This window comes from Anguilla anguilla, chromosome 12, assembly GCF_013347855.1.
Source record: "Anguilla anguilla isolate fAngAng1 chromosome 12, fAngAng1.pri, whole genome shotgun sequence".
In the NCBI taxonomy this organism is placed as follows: Eukaryota; Metazoa; Chordata; class Actinopteri; order Anguilliformes; family Anguillidae; genus Anguilla; species Anguilla anguilla.
The window spans coordinates 34,607,809-34,621,230 of NC_049212.1; the positions used below are offsets into that span (position 1 = coordinate 34,607,809).

Here is a 13,422-nt window from a genome sequence, read left to right on the forward strand (position 1 = left end):
ACTGGCCCCTTATTTTAAGGTGGAAAAACACCCAATGGACTCTGAGGTTCCCCAGGCCAAGACCCGGCGGACCCCTGCGCCAAACGTACCTCTTTGAACATGTTCATGAAGCGCGGGCCGAAGCGCCAGGGCTTGTGCCTGTGGCACTGCAGGGAGCTCACGGTCATCTGATTGGCCCGCTGCGACGCCACGGCGACCATGTACACGGCGTCGTACATCAGCGCCGCCTCGGTCTGCGGCGCAAAAAAGCAAGCACACGCACGGAATTATGAGATCAGCTGACACGCCAGGCTGCTGGAGCGGAACTCTTCTCCGCAAAGAATATCGGACTGAATTCCGATGTTCTTAATTCCGCATTGACTCGTACCTTAGCTACAAAAATAATCTAAATACTGTGTGACATCATGAAAGCAATTTGAAACACTGGGAAACACATCATAATTTTCTTCAATATCGCTGAAATTCAAACAGAAGAGATTACCTTGTTGGTCACAGGACCATCTGTGTTATTGTAAAAACTCTGAATGGGTTTTTAATGAAAATTATTTTAATGCACAAAAAAATCTATTCTACCAGTTTATTGTGTGAGTTCTCTAGTGACTTCATTTGCCGCATTAGCTAGAAGTGCTCCATTTCAGTTGACTTTATACTGAACATTTGGTTGTGTACTATTGTAAATGTGACCCAAATACATGTGTAGTTACACTGTAACTGCAAAGGTAGCTATAGTGGAACCATCATGTACACACATATTGTTACACAGTACCTACAATGTACTATGAATGTTTGAATGGTCAAGATTCTGTGCTCTGGGATGAAGGGGAATTAATTTGCTAGCTCACACTTACGATCGCTACCTCACACTTGAAATATTATGGTTTGACTGCAGTTAATTTTGAAAGCCACATTTGAAGCACCAAAGCAAATAGTTTTTACAGCATCTATTATGTAATGATGCATGCACACACCGCAGTTTCGCTCAACCTACATCTGCAGTAAGAGTGTAATTACACAGTTATTACAGCCTGTTAACGTAAAAGTGGAACCATAATGAACTACTTAATGAACTGAGTGACTGAACAGGCAGACGAATGAAAACTCTAACCGTCATCATGTCGTCCAGAAGTCCGCTCTCGGGTTTGGGCGGGGCCTGCAGACGCTCCATCGACCACTTCTCCACCACGGAGGCCACTTGTGCGTTGTCAATGTTGAGGAGGCGGAACCCGGTCATGTTCACGCCGCTGTATCTGTAAGGCTCCAGATCCAACGCAAACAGGTCCTGCAGCAACGGGACAGGACAGTGAATATAAGAGGTACGCAACAGCCCCCCACCTCTGTTTTAAAGGGTTACAGCAACGGGACAGGACACTGAATAAGGAGCAAGCAGCCCCCCCCCCCCCCCTCCACTTCTGTTTTAAAGGGTTACAGCAACGGAACAGGACACTGAATAAGGAGCAAGCAGCCAGCCCCCCCCCCCCCCCCACTTCTGTTTTAAAGGGTTACAGCAATGGGACAGGACACTGAATAAGAGGTACACAGCACCCCCCACCTCTGTTTTAAAGGGTTACAGCAATGGGACAGGACACTGAATAAGAGGCAGGCAGTCTGTTTGTTTAAAAAGGTCACAGCAACGGAACAGAGCTTTTATATCACAGATCATTTTATTATGTTTTGGACTGTATAAATCACATAAATCGAGTCAAGGAAACGGTTAGTGAGTTGCGTACACGAATTACTGTGGAAAATTCAGTGCAGGTTACTTCTGGGGAGCTTACATTCAGATCCACACTCTCTAGACCAGCCCTGGTCCATGAAGGCAGCAGGATTTGCTTGATTATGTTTTCGCCTTATTATCGGCAACCAATTTAAGGTCAATACACCCAGTGAGGTGAGACAACTGTAGAGTAAACTGCTTTAGTTGATCAACCGGTAACAAAGAAAACCAGCACGCCCAGGGCCCCAGGGAAGCCCAGGTATAGGTGCTCACTGTCAGCCTAGTCGAGCTGAACGGTCTGCTCTGGTCATTACGTTTTCACACCTTTTCACTTCTCATCATATTCTCTGAGAGCATGCGGCTCTTCAAACACTGAGCTTAACAAGGGCTGCAAAGGGCCACCTTCCCTCTTATAAAACAGGTCACAAAGCACAATAGGGTGGCAAATGAGTTTGCAAAGGCTAAAATCAGAGCTTGGCACAGTTGAGGCTCAGGAAGCCTGGCTAGACAATAGAGATGACGTTCCTTTAAGGAAATGCTGCTAGGCTGGATCAATAAGTAATCTTAGAGAAAAAACAAATTAATTGTAATATTAATGACACCATTTTGAGAAAGATTATATCATGGTATACCACAAAGCAATATCATAAAGGTTTGCATGCACTGTTCACTTACTGTACATATACACGCTGTGTACTTACTAGAGTAGTGAAGAAAAAATGGTAGTATTCTGTCATCATCCCCATGGACAAGATCTGCAGAAAGGACAATGGTTATTGTTTCTCATTTTTTCATTTTTACCTCTCCTGTTTTTATCACAGTTTGGAACATCCAGTTTTAGGTTCGCCCAAAGCAGAATCCCCAGCGAATTCGGCAGAGCACAGCAGCAACCTCTAAAAGACACCGCATAATTTCACACTACAGAGCAGCACTGTGCTACCAGGCTGCGCTTCCTCTGCAGTAGCACAGGCGAACCATAAGGAGTCGCTGCTGCGCTAGTATGAAACAGGGAGAACCCTAGCGACATGAACAGTCCATCCCCGGGTGACGCTATGGCCAATCGTGCGTTTCTTTAAATGGCTGCTGGCCGGACGGGCACGGTCAGGCTTCCGCTTCACGCCGCGGCGGAAAGCTGCAATGAGACACAAGCGCTTCGGTTGGCCGCCACACCCGAGAGGAACCGATAGACAGGGCTTCACACAGCTGTCCCACCAAATGCTGCTTTCAGCACTTTCCACGCAAATCACGCGTCCGCCCGCTAAACGGCGGCGGGACGGCCCGTCAGGTAGGGAGCATCGGCGCGGCGCGTTCAACAGATTGTGCTCATTATGGATTTGAGTGCTCCGCGTGAGCTTATGGCTCTCCGAATGCCAGTTTAATATTCAAAGGCTATTCCCCCCCCCCGCCCCCCCAAACACGCCTCTGCCATTTCCTATTATTCCCGCTCTTCACAGTGCTCGGTTTTATATTTGTACACACGTCTGGCCAGAGACGGGCTCTCCGTAGACATGGGAAAGTGGCTCATCGCTGCCAGGGTAAAAAGAAAAAAAAAAAAAAACGTATAGCTCCTGAGACTGATAAACGTCAAGCGTGAGATGTAAAGGAAATATAGACGAGTAATCACCTGCGGGCCACGTGGATGCATTCAAATGGATGATATGCAGTGGCCTTCCATCCACAGGAGAGCATAAAAATATATGGTGTGAAAATGCTCATGTAGGGTCTGCTTTTCTCCATCCAATGCACACTTTTATGCATTTTCAGTTCTCTTTTTTCATTTTTATGGAGGAACTATGCCGGTCGTTCAGCTTTTTTCGGCAATACGTGTTTACAGCACCTTCTCATACGGTGCATGTAGTCTAAATGGGTTTCTCTGTCCTCGTCTATAGTGAGGACGGAGAGATTGCCAACGCTTCCAGCACAGTTCTGATGTATCTTATGCAAATCTGTTATTTGTTAGTTCTATTTCTGTATGGAAGTACTCTGTAAAGATCATATTTAGACAAGCGTAAGCATTCAGACAAGTCTTGTCCTTTGGGGTTGCTGTCACTGAGTTTTTTTTTTCGTCAGCGCTAAACACCACAAATGAGGATCTGACAGCAGCAGGACGTGAGCTAGCGTTTAGCGCACACGCTAGGGAAGCACACCTGGACACGCGACTCTCTCCGCCTCAGAAAAAGCAAATTGAGCCTAATGAGGCTTTTCAAGAAAAGCGTTAGAAGGCAGAATGCAAATCCATCCCAAATTTACTCCCCTGCTTTTCTATCTTCAAAATGCACAAGACCCGGAATCCAAGAATCCCCAAGATTTACTCTGACCTACTTCTCAGCTTCCCAAGGCTGTTTTTCCATTTCATATCAGGTGGGATTCAAAGTTATAAGCAGAGTAAGACGTTTAATTTCCTCTCCGGTGGCCATTTTAAATCCTTTACCAATATGATTAAAAGTAATAGGCATTCTGTATTTACAAAATAACATGCAGGCATATAGTACATACGTAAGTACATATCGTACGTAAGTACAACATACTGGTAACACTTAACAATAAGGTCACATGAATTGCCATTAACTAATGTAGCCGTTAACATGAATTAATGATGTATGAAATACATTAAATAAGCATGAAATTTAGTTAGTTAACTAAAACAGTTAGTGAACAAATACATTAACTAAAGTATTAGTTACATTATTATGCACACATTACCAAAACATAAGATAAACTTAATAATAATAATTAGTGAACATGAGATGATACATGCGCTGTATTTTTAATCCAAATATGAATTGGCATTAACTAATGTAACTGTTAACATTAATTAATGGCTGCTGTGGGTGCAGGTATTTGTTTTAGCCCACTGCTAAGACGCCTGACTCTACTCGTCAACAACTTCATCGAAGACTACATTACATTACACTACAGGCATTTGGCAGACGCTCTTATCCAGAGCGACGTACAACAAAGTGTACAACCATAACCAGGGACAAGTGTGTCGAAAACCCTAGAGAGAAGTACCGTTCCAAGTGCCGGGAACAACCGCATAGTTCAACTTGGACCCTGTAGGTTAAACTGATTAACACTAACACAAACGCGAACAGCAACAATGCAGTCTGTGCAAAAAATACAAGCAGCAGCTAAGACACAATAAGACTACGATAAGTTAATTAGTTGAATCCGGTGCTGACTGGAGACCCCTTGGCTCTACACCGTCCCCCCTCGGGTGAACAGAGACAGAAGCAGACACAGACCGCGTTTCACTCGCCTGTTTGAGAATGACCGCAGCGGTCTGGTAAGAGCAGTCGAAGATCACGTAGAACTCCTTCCCCTTCTTCATCTCCTTCAGGAGCGGCCGGGCGTCCTTGTTCCCGGTCGGGAGCTGACGGATTTTGATTTTAATGTTGTACCTGGACGGCGCCTTGATCAGCTCCTGCAGACGAATCAGACCTGTAAGAAAAAAAGAAAAGAAAAAGAGTGTATATATATAATGCGTCATCATAAAAAAGGGACATACAAAGCAGTTAGTCAAAAAGCAAGGAGCACCTGTCTATTAATCTCTTTATTATATGTATATACTGTATGTGTACTGTACATATAAACGTGTGTGTGTGTATGTGCGAGCAGGCGAGCGCGGGTGCATGTGTGTGTGAGTGTGTGTGTGTGTGTGCGTGCGTGCGTACATGAGTGTGTGTGTGTGTGTGTGCGTAAGTGTATGTGTGTGTTCACTACCTTGCTTTGTTCCCATCAAGAGTTTAAATTTCTCTTCCTGGAAATTACAGGGATGCAATAAGCTGTGTGGTCCAGATTAAGGATTTAGCCCCTGTGAGTTATTTAAAGACCGTCCTCCACTGCCTTCACATGGAGGGGAAAACTCAGCGCAACCTGAGAGAGAATACGAGATTAGAATGGAGGTGACCCTGCACTTTGTTCAAAGGTTTAAAGCTTCCCAAGCAGTTAATTCGGCCATCCAGAATCACTGAATTATTGGTCTGTGTCGTTTCTTTCTACAAGGGTTAACAAAAATGCAGACGCAGTCTGCAGTCACGGGTGGACAAATTCAGTGTAATCTCTTAATATGACTTCAAACCGCCTGGCTTCAATCAACCTTTGTCATCAATTTTTACTTTGCAAATGGATGCAGGTGCAACTTTTTTCTTCAGTTTGTTGATGTCTGAATTTTGATTGACACTGTATAACTGCCATGTCATTTCCAAGTTACTCACAGAGTTCAAGGATTACACACATCTAATTAAAATTAGAACTGTATAAGCAATTTATATTTAAGTAATTTCATAGCCTTAATTCCATCAAAGCCAAGTAACCAGTCATGGTGACTATTGAGTATGTTCAGCCAATGCAAAAAATAAACCATAATTAGTAGTTAAGCATCACTCAATGTTTTACTGAGGTTGTATAGAGTTCTGTAAGATCTCAGATGCTATGCATGGCTGGCCTCTTCTTGAAACATAGGTGCTCCTGGAAGTGAGGTTAGATAACCAGTAGGGGGCACTCTTCCCTCTATAGTATACCCAATACTTATGGTGTATTTTACAAAACAGGCTGAATTGAAGACAATGATAACTCTGACGTTCAGGGGTGATAACTTCATTATTGCTGTTATCACGATAATGTCCACTGGCTCACCATGTAAACTAGTGGAAGTTTAATCCATGGCACTAACCTGACCTAAAAGGTAATAATACCTATTAAGGAACTAAATTACTATATAACATGAGACGTTCGCAAATGCAGTTGTCCCCATGATGGAATATCATGAGACAAGACAATGCCATAATATTATGAGCGTAATACTGCAACATAGAAAACCAGATATTTCTGGTTTCTGAAAATAAGTAAATCTGCTACTTATTTTCAGAAGTGAATTACGTACCCTCCCTATGTCTTCCTGACAGTAAGATGTACACACAAAGAAAGAATACTGTATGTCCTTGATTTATGAAAATGTGAAATAAAAACCATCAGCTAATCATTAATAACCGGAAGTGCATGTTAAGTTTTGTCACTTGCCTGGTTTTGATGAATAGCTCATAATTATGCAACGGAAGTAAATTGTGCTTGGAGGTGTACTTGTCATGTCTCTCATGCACGTCCCTAGAGACTGTCAACCAATTACTCAATTATTGCTCAATTAGCTTCTGTATTTAGGATTCATACACATGGATTCACATCCAGAGTCATTAATTATTGCGCAGAAGGAAACATTATACTATCTCTGAGGAGCAGAAATATGGAGTTATGTACATCCTCAAAATTTCAACATCCTTCTGTACACTTGTGTGACCCTATTTATATGAATTTATCTTACTAACAGTAACAGAAAGTTCCAAGCCCGTCATGTCATGAATGCATGTATGTATGTATGCATGCATGCATGTATGTATATTTGAATGTATGTGTGTATGCATGTAAAGTCCAGCTCCACGAGCTTGCATAGTCAGAAATACTGAAAGACTGCTTTGGATACTAGTGCCCTGTCAATAAATAGAAAAGAACAACTGGCCTGTCTCTACCACTATCATACCAACTCCACACACTAAAACGCATCGTACTAATGTACAGATTCATATCCTAATTAAACATTAAAATCTATGAAATGCGGGGGGTTGGGGGGAATGAGAGGATCCCATCTCCTGCCTCTCACCTGGTCTACCAGCCAGTCTGCCCATAAAGGCACTCGATGCACAACCCCCCCCCCCCCCCACCTCATATGAATTTCATGATAATCGATTGAAAACGTAGACAGCTCAGGAGTCATGAGTGCTTACAGTCGCTAACATTTTATTACCGGTAAACGGCTGATGCTACCTATAATTCAGTGAGGACAATTTAACAGTGTAAACAGTGTAAAAATTTAAAACTCGTTAAAAAAAACCAATTACTCTGCATCCCATAAGTGATTTTAGAGTCTTCCTTTTTAAGGCATTGCCTTTTCTATATTCCAAAGTAGTCACAGGCTCTTCTGGTAATGCCTACCCTACACTACACTGTTTTTTTTTTGTTGTTGCTGTGATTCTGCTGTTGCAGACAAATTTTTAGTATCGGAGAGAAATCATTAGTTTCAGCTTGATCAGTGCCCTGAAAGAGCAGTGATTTAGGAAAGGCTGTCATTAAATCTGAGAGCGCATCTGACTAGTCATCTGAAGCTGCTGTAATGCATGGGAGGCTTCGGTGCATGCCAGTCAAAGTCTGCTTCTGCAGCACTCAGTGTATTTATTTTCAGAGGAATGGTTTATATTGCAGTACAGTTTCATCTTTGTTTATTCTGGCATTATTTCTTCAGATTTTTTAATGCGTTTTCCCCAGTTTGTCATGATGAATGCGTTTTTTTTTTTTTTTTTCTTAGTCAATTCCAAAGACCAGTACATTTTATTTAGGCTTTTCTTCAAATATATCATTTTGAAATGAATTTCTCTGCATGAAAACAAGATCCAGTGCACACTAACCACTTCAGATTCAAAACAGAACCATTCGAAGGACAAAATTTTATAAGGGCCAAGATGCTTGAAGGCCTTTCATATGTGATCTATCTATGTGTTGGAAAGACAAGACTGGAATTACACAAACGGTGATGGATCTTTTTTTTTTAATCTGACTTTCCCTGTGTGATTGTTTTTGCTTACAAAGACAGCACTTTCTGTAGTTTGAAACGAATACAGAACTTTTGTAGTTTGAAACATAACCCGAAAGAAAAAAAAAAACTGTTAACCTCAACAATACACCGTTCATCTTTAAACTGTCAAAGCAGAGTGCTCGCCTGAGGACACTTAGCAGCAAACTTCAGGCCATTTGTGCTGATTATTGGCATTCCTGGGTGTTAAATGTAAAACGCATCGCACTGAAACAAGCGAGTGTGATTAAAGTGAGCTTTGCCAGGAGGTCTGCTTGGTCTTTGCTGATTGGGCTGGACAGGACAGCCCAGGGCAGGGAGGAGATGAGCTCAACCCGCTGTTCTGCAAAGCTTCGGGGGGTGGGGGGGGGGGAGCGCTGTGAGTGAGGGGCGCAGTAAAACTGGCTCCCGTCTGACAGCTGCAGAGAGAGGCATCAGCCCAGCGGCCGGTCCGCAAAGAGAACTGTGGGATACCAACAAAACGCCCCGCGTCCCGCCACCGGCGAAAATGTGACGCTACAAAGAACCGCGGCTGCCTTCATTACAGTCAGACAAGAGTAATGCAATGAGAGGCACTGCAGAGTGTTGTGTGTCAGAGAGCGGAGGATAAACCGCGTGAGGGAGAGCCCATTTCCAGACGCAAGTCTAGAGTTCGACACCCTGCAGGAATGACACCGTCTGATGCAACGGATCTTAATGCGGTTTTCGCTCGACTTGCCACACTCCCCCCGAGCTGAACATTACCACGAGACGACACTGCGATGTGATGCTACGCTGTTAAACGGAGTATGACACTGCATGTACTTTTTCCGGAATGTTCCTCCTCCTCCTCGGACGAGGCCACCCACCCGTGCTGTCCTCGTAGACCACGGTGACGGCCTTCCACTTGTAGAACTGCACGATGTCCAGGATGGCCCGGCTGATGGAGGCGTACTCGGGGTACAGGTTGACGTAGAAGGTGTCCTTGTTGTCCACGGAGGGGTGCTTCCAGCGCGTCTGGATGTGCGGCACCTCCAGGGCGTTGCAGATGGACTGCACCGCGCTGACCGAGGAGCTGTGGGAGGGGCCAAAGACCGCCGCCACGCCCAACGCCAGCTGGTCGCAGGCTGGGCACGGAGAGGAAGGAGGAGTGGGTGGGGGGAACGGGGAGAGAAAGAAAGAGAGTGAGAGAGAACAGATGGGGGGGGAACCAAAGAGGAACAGGGGACAAAAAACAGAAGGATGGATTGAGGAGGGAGAGAAAGATGAGAGGAACGGGGAAAGAAATAAATAAGAGAAAGAGGAAACGGGGAGAGAAAAATTACAGAGGAATGAGCGACAGAAAAGGAGAGAGAAATATGAATGGTGTGATGAGAAAGAAAATATAGAGGAATGAGAAAGAGAGGGGGGGAGGAAGAATAAGGAGAAAAAGGATAGGTATTCCTGCAGGCTCCTGGCAGCTCACAGAGATATAATCTTCTTTGATCAAATGGCTGTTTCCATTCACTTTTCACACCCGGCTCAATAATCCAAATCAAATGAAAATTCTTCAGTAATTTACTTGCTGATTGATAATATCTTTTTCAATAATGTTCCAGAATTATAAGCGAACCGTGCAAAATGTTTCACAGGTTAAATAATTTACCCATCTCGGTTTTTTATTACTTCATTATTATTACTGTTTTCATTTAATAAAGAGCCCAGTTCTGCAGTACGACCCGTTCTGCATCGCAGAGAGTAAATATATTTCACAGGGTAATAAGGAAACCTTACCTCTTCTGGAGGCCTCGAAACTATCAAACAGGTTTATCCTCTGGATATCATAGGTCAATGTGGTGTTTGGCATCAGGGTTCGATTTCGGTTTATATTGGTTACAGCAAATTTGAAGGCTAGTTCTTCTAGACTTATAGGCTCATTCTCAAGGGTCTCAAAAATGCCCCCTGCAGAGAGACAAAGAGAGAATGGGGGGGGGGGGAGAGCAGGAGAGAAAGAGAGAAAGAGAGAGAGAGAGAGAGAGAGAGAGAGAATGGGGTGAGGTCAGAAAGATGATTTGAAAAAACATCATCCAGTATATTATCTATCCACTGCAAACCTTTGTAATTTCATTCATAGTGGTTAATGTAATGGTTTTAATACAGAGCTCATAAAACATAAAACACTGAAACATTAAAATAAATATTTTATGATGCTGTGCAAGGCTTACTTGTCTGAAGAAGACGGTACAGTCAAATACAGACTAGTATGGGTCAACAGCAGTAAAATAATAACAGGACTTACGGTCCCCAAGACATATTATTCAAATAAAGACTTCAATTGAAGAAAATATACAATTTTAGTGCTCATGAAAATATTGGCAATCATTTTGAAACATATATACATTGAGTGCATAACATATAATTTATAAATAACATAACATAAATATAAATGATTTTCCCATGAGCATTTCAGCACATGAATGTACATTTTGCAATAAATAACTATTATTTCTTATGACAATTATAGCAGCTTCTAAAGAACTGTTCTTCAACCATTTTACAGAATCGTGATGGTTTTCTGAAAAACCTAAATCGGGTCTTAACTTGAATCTTTATTGCTCAAAACCTAGTGGCCAAAGGTGAAAGTGCAATTGGTTGAACTTTACAGTTAGAGCACACCACATATTAGATAAAGTACCAGGTGACCACCAGCATCCCTAAGCAGGGAATAGTGCCATTATTGGAAATCAAAGGCTTCATCGCTGTTGGCATAAAGTTTAAAATGATACAATACAGTATGACCTTAAGAAGAACACAGACGTCCTCTAAACAAACAGGCTGCTCTGCAGATAATCTCCAGGACAGGGAATTAAATGGGGAAGACTTAAAAGGATACAGACTAGACTACTGAAACAGTATGTGGTGTAGGCCCTGTTTCAACTGTATAATGAGAGCGTGAGTTTTTTCCCCCCCTTGCTGTGTCAGTCAGTCAATGGAGTGAACAAATAGAATAGAAAGTACCATCTGCCTGGAGCTAAACTAACTATGAAAGAGATCCTCTGTTATCATCAGTCACTTTCAAAAACTGTCCTGGGAGAATAAACCAATTCTCTCTAAATCCAATTTGACGCGCAATCATGCTCCTTCATATTTCAGTCACTTCCATTTCCTTTAATGTCTCCCCCTTTTTTTCCGTGCTTAACTCAGATCAAACCAGACAGGAGGATGTCTTATCTGAGGCGCGCGCGTCCCGTGTGGATTTACCGCACAGCACCGGTGCGGGTAAAAAATTTACGACAGAGGACGGTCGGATTTCTCTCTTATTTTAGCCCCTCTCCCTGAACTGCACATTCAGAAACGCGGGCGCATTAGAAGCGAGTCACATGACAAAACCGTAGAATGCAGCATCCCTCAGCACTGTCCAGCTATCGTAGGCTACTGCATGAGTCGCAACAAACAAAAAACAAAGGCAAAAAAAAAGAACCAAACAGAACCAAAACACTTGGCAAACTAAGCTTCACTTATTGCATTATTGATTAATTATATTCCCAAAAAAAACGGAGAGAAACAAAATCACTCGGGTTGGAGGTGGGCTGAAACGTCTGGGTCTCTCTGCTCATTTTCTGGATTTACAAAACAAATTTAGAAACCTTTTGAGTCCCACCTGTGCTGCAGGACCGAGAACACACATACACAGATCAAAATAACACGCTTCCCCCCGTGAACTCATCAGTAAACTTTTTAAAAAAGGGAACATCTGAGGATATGAAGCTAAACAAACTCTGATGAGTTTGTACAGCAGCAGTCTGGGGAAAATTAGCTCATTAAAGTTAAATTAATTAATAATTAAAGTTCATTTGAGGGGATGGAAGTTCTTCGATTTTAGCATGGCAAAAATCAGAGGGGGTGGGGTGGGGGAGTTTTCGAACTTTTGCTTAGTGACACTTCTTAAGAGTGACTGTATCTTGGCTTGCTGTGTGACCAGGCGTCAGGTGGATCAGGGGAGGGAGAGGGGAGTTGACAGAAATTCTGACCGCAGCCAATTTTTAATCCAATATAGATGCCCTTAAGGGCACTGCCACTGGGAAAGGCTGCTTTTTCTTCTTCTTCTTCTTCTTCTGGTTATATGCAAAGTTGTCCAGACAATGCACAGACGCAATGCCGTATTCTAAATCCTGATTTCAACACCTGGTAATATTTTTCTCTGACACGCAATAATATCAGATGATAACGTAAAAGTACATGTAATTGTCACCGTTTTAATTATTAATGTGATCCAGATAAAATGAAAAAGCCTTCAAAAACCTAACTAATGTACTTTAGTGGCCACACTGCATTGTGCTGAAATCCCTCCATCCCACAACACGGTCAGCATACGTAGCTGCAAAGTGCTGCTATTCATTTATATCAATTACATAATCACAAGTGTTATAATTACAACGGTCACAGATTAACTGGGTACTAAATTAGCCGCGGCCGGAGGACGAAATCGATCGCCCGTTCGCGAATCGCGAGCCGGGAGAACGACGGGGCTGGCGGAGCGGCCGTAGGCGGCCGCGCCGTCCGCGCAAAACAATCACTGTGGAACCGCTCGTGAAATTGTGATTGATTTTGAAGGAGAACGGAATTGAGGACCGCGAGAAAAAAGGGGCTCCCCCCCGGGGGGGCGCGCGGGCGGGAGTGAATGACCTTTTTTTCTCTTCGGTCGCGCCGCACCGCCCCCCGGCCCGAGACTGAGAGGGGCCTTGTCTGGACGCCCGGGTCGGTCACAGGCAGGCTTTTAAGCGCCGTTCCTAATTACCGCCACCAGGCCCCAGAGAGCAGCTGCCGAAGCCTCTTAAATTCTTTAATACTCCGGGATGGAAAATGAAATTCTCCAGGGTGGGAGAGAGAGGAGACATAAGAGACCCTCGCCACGGCAACGAATTAGCTTTCCGTGTTGTGGTTTTTGGGGTACAACTCGGTTTCAGATTGCCTTTCCCCCCCCCCCCCCCTCCTCCTTCTTCATTTTTTTATATATTGTCACGTTCTGTGTGAAGTCAGAGTTGGTTCCAGAGTATTTTTTTTATCGGGATTTTCCATGTGAATTTGAGCAGTATCAGAATCTGTTATTGTGGACCTCTAGTGTGAT

The 13,422-nt window shown here is 43.4% G+C and overlaps 1 protein-coding gene across 2 annotated transcripts in view; it reads right to left on the minus strand.

Moving 5' to 3' along the window:
• LOC118208883 (glutamate receptor ionotropic, kainate 1-like) overlaps positions 1-13,422 on the minus strand; it is a 53,508-nt gene that overhangs the window by 20,850 nt on the left and 19,236 nt on the right. For both annotated transcript variants that reach the window (XM_035383841.1, XM_035383842.1), the window contains exons 2-7: positions 10,089-10,256; positions 9,185-9,442; positions 4,974-5,155; positions 2,416-2,469; positions 1,106-1,279; positions 90-233 (exon numbers count right to left, since the gene is read on the minus strand). In XM_035383841.1, coding sequence (XP_035239732.1) covers positions 90-233; positions 1,106-1,279; positions 2,416-2,469; positions 4,974-5,155; positions 9,185-9,442; positions 10,089-10,256 — 980 coding nt within the window. The remainder of the gene's footprint in view (positions 1-89; positions 234-1,105; positions 1,280-2,415; positions 2,470-4,973; positions 5,156-9,184; positions 9,443-10,088; positions 10,257-13,422) is intronic.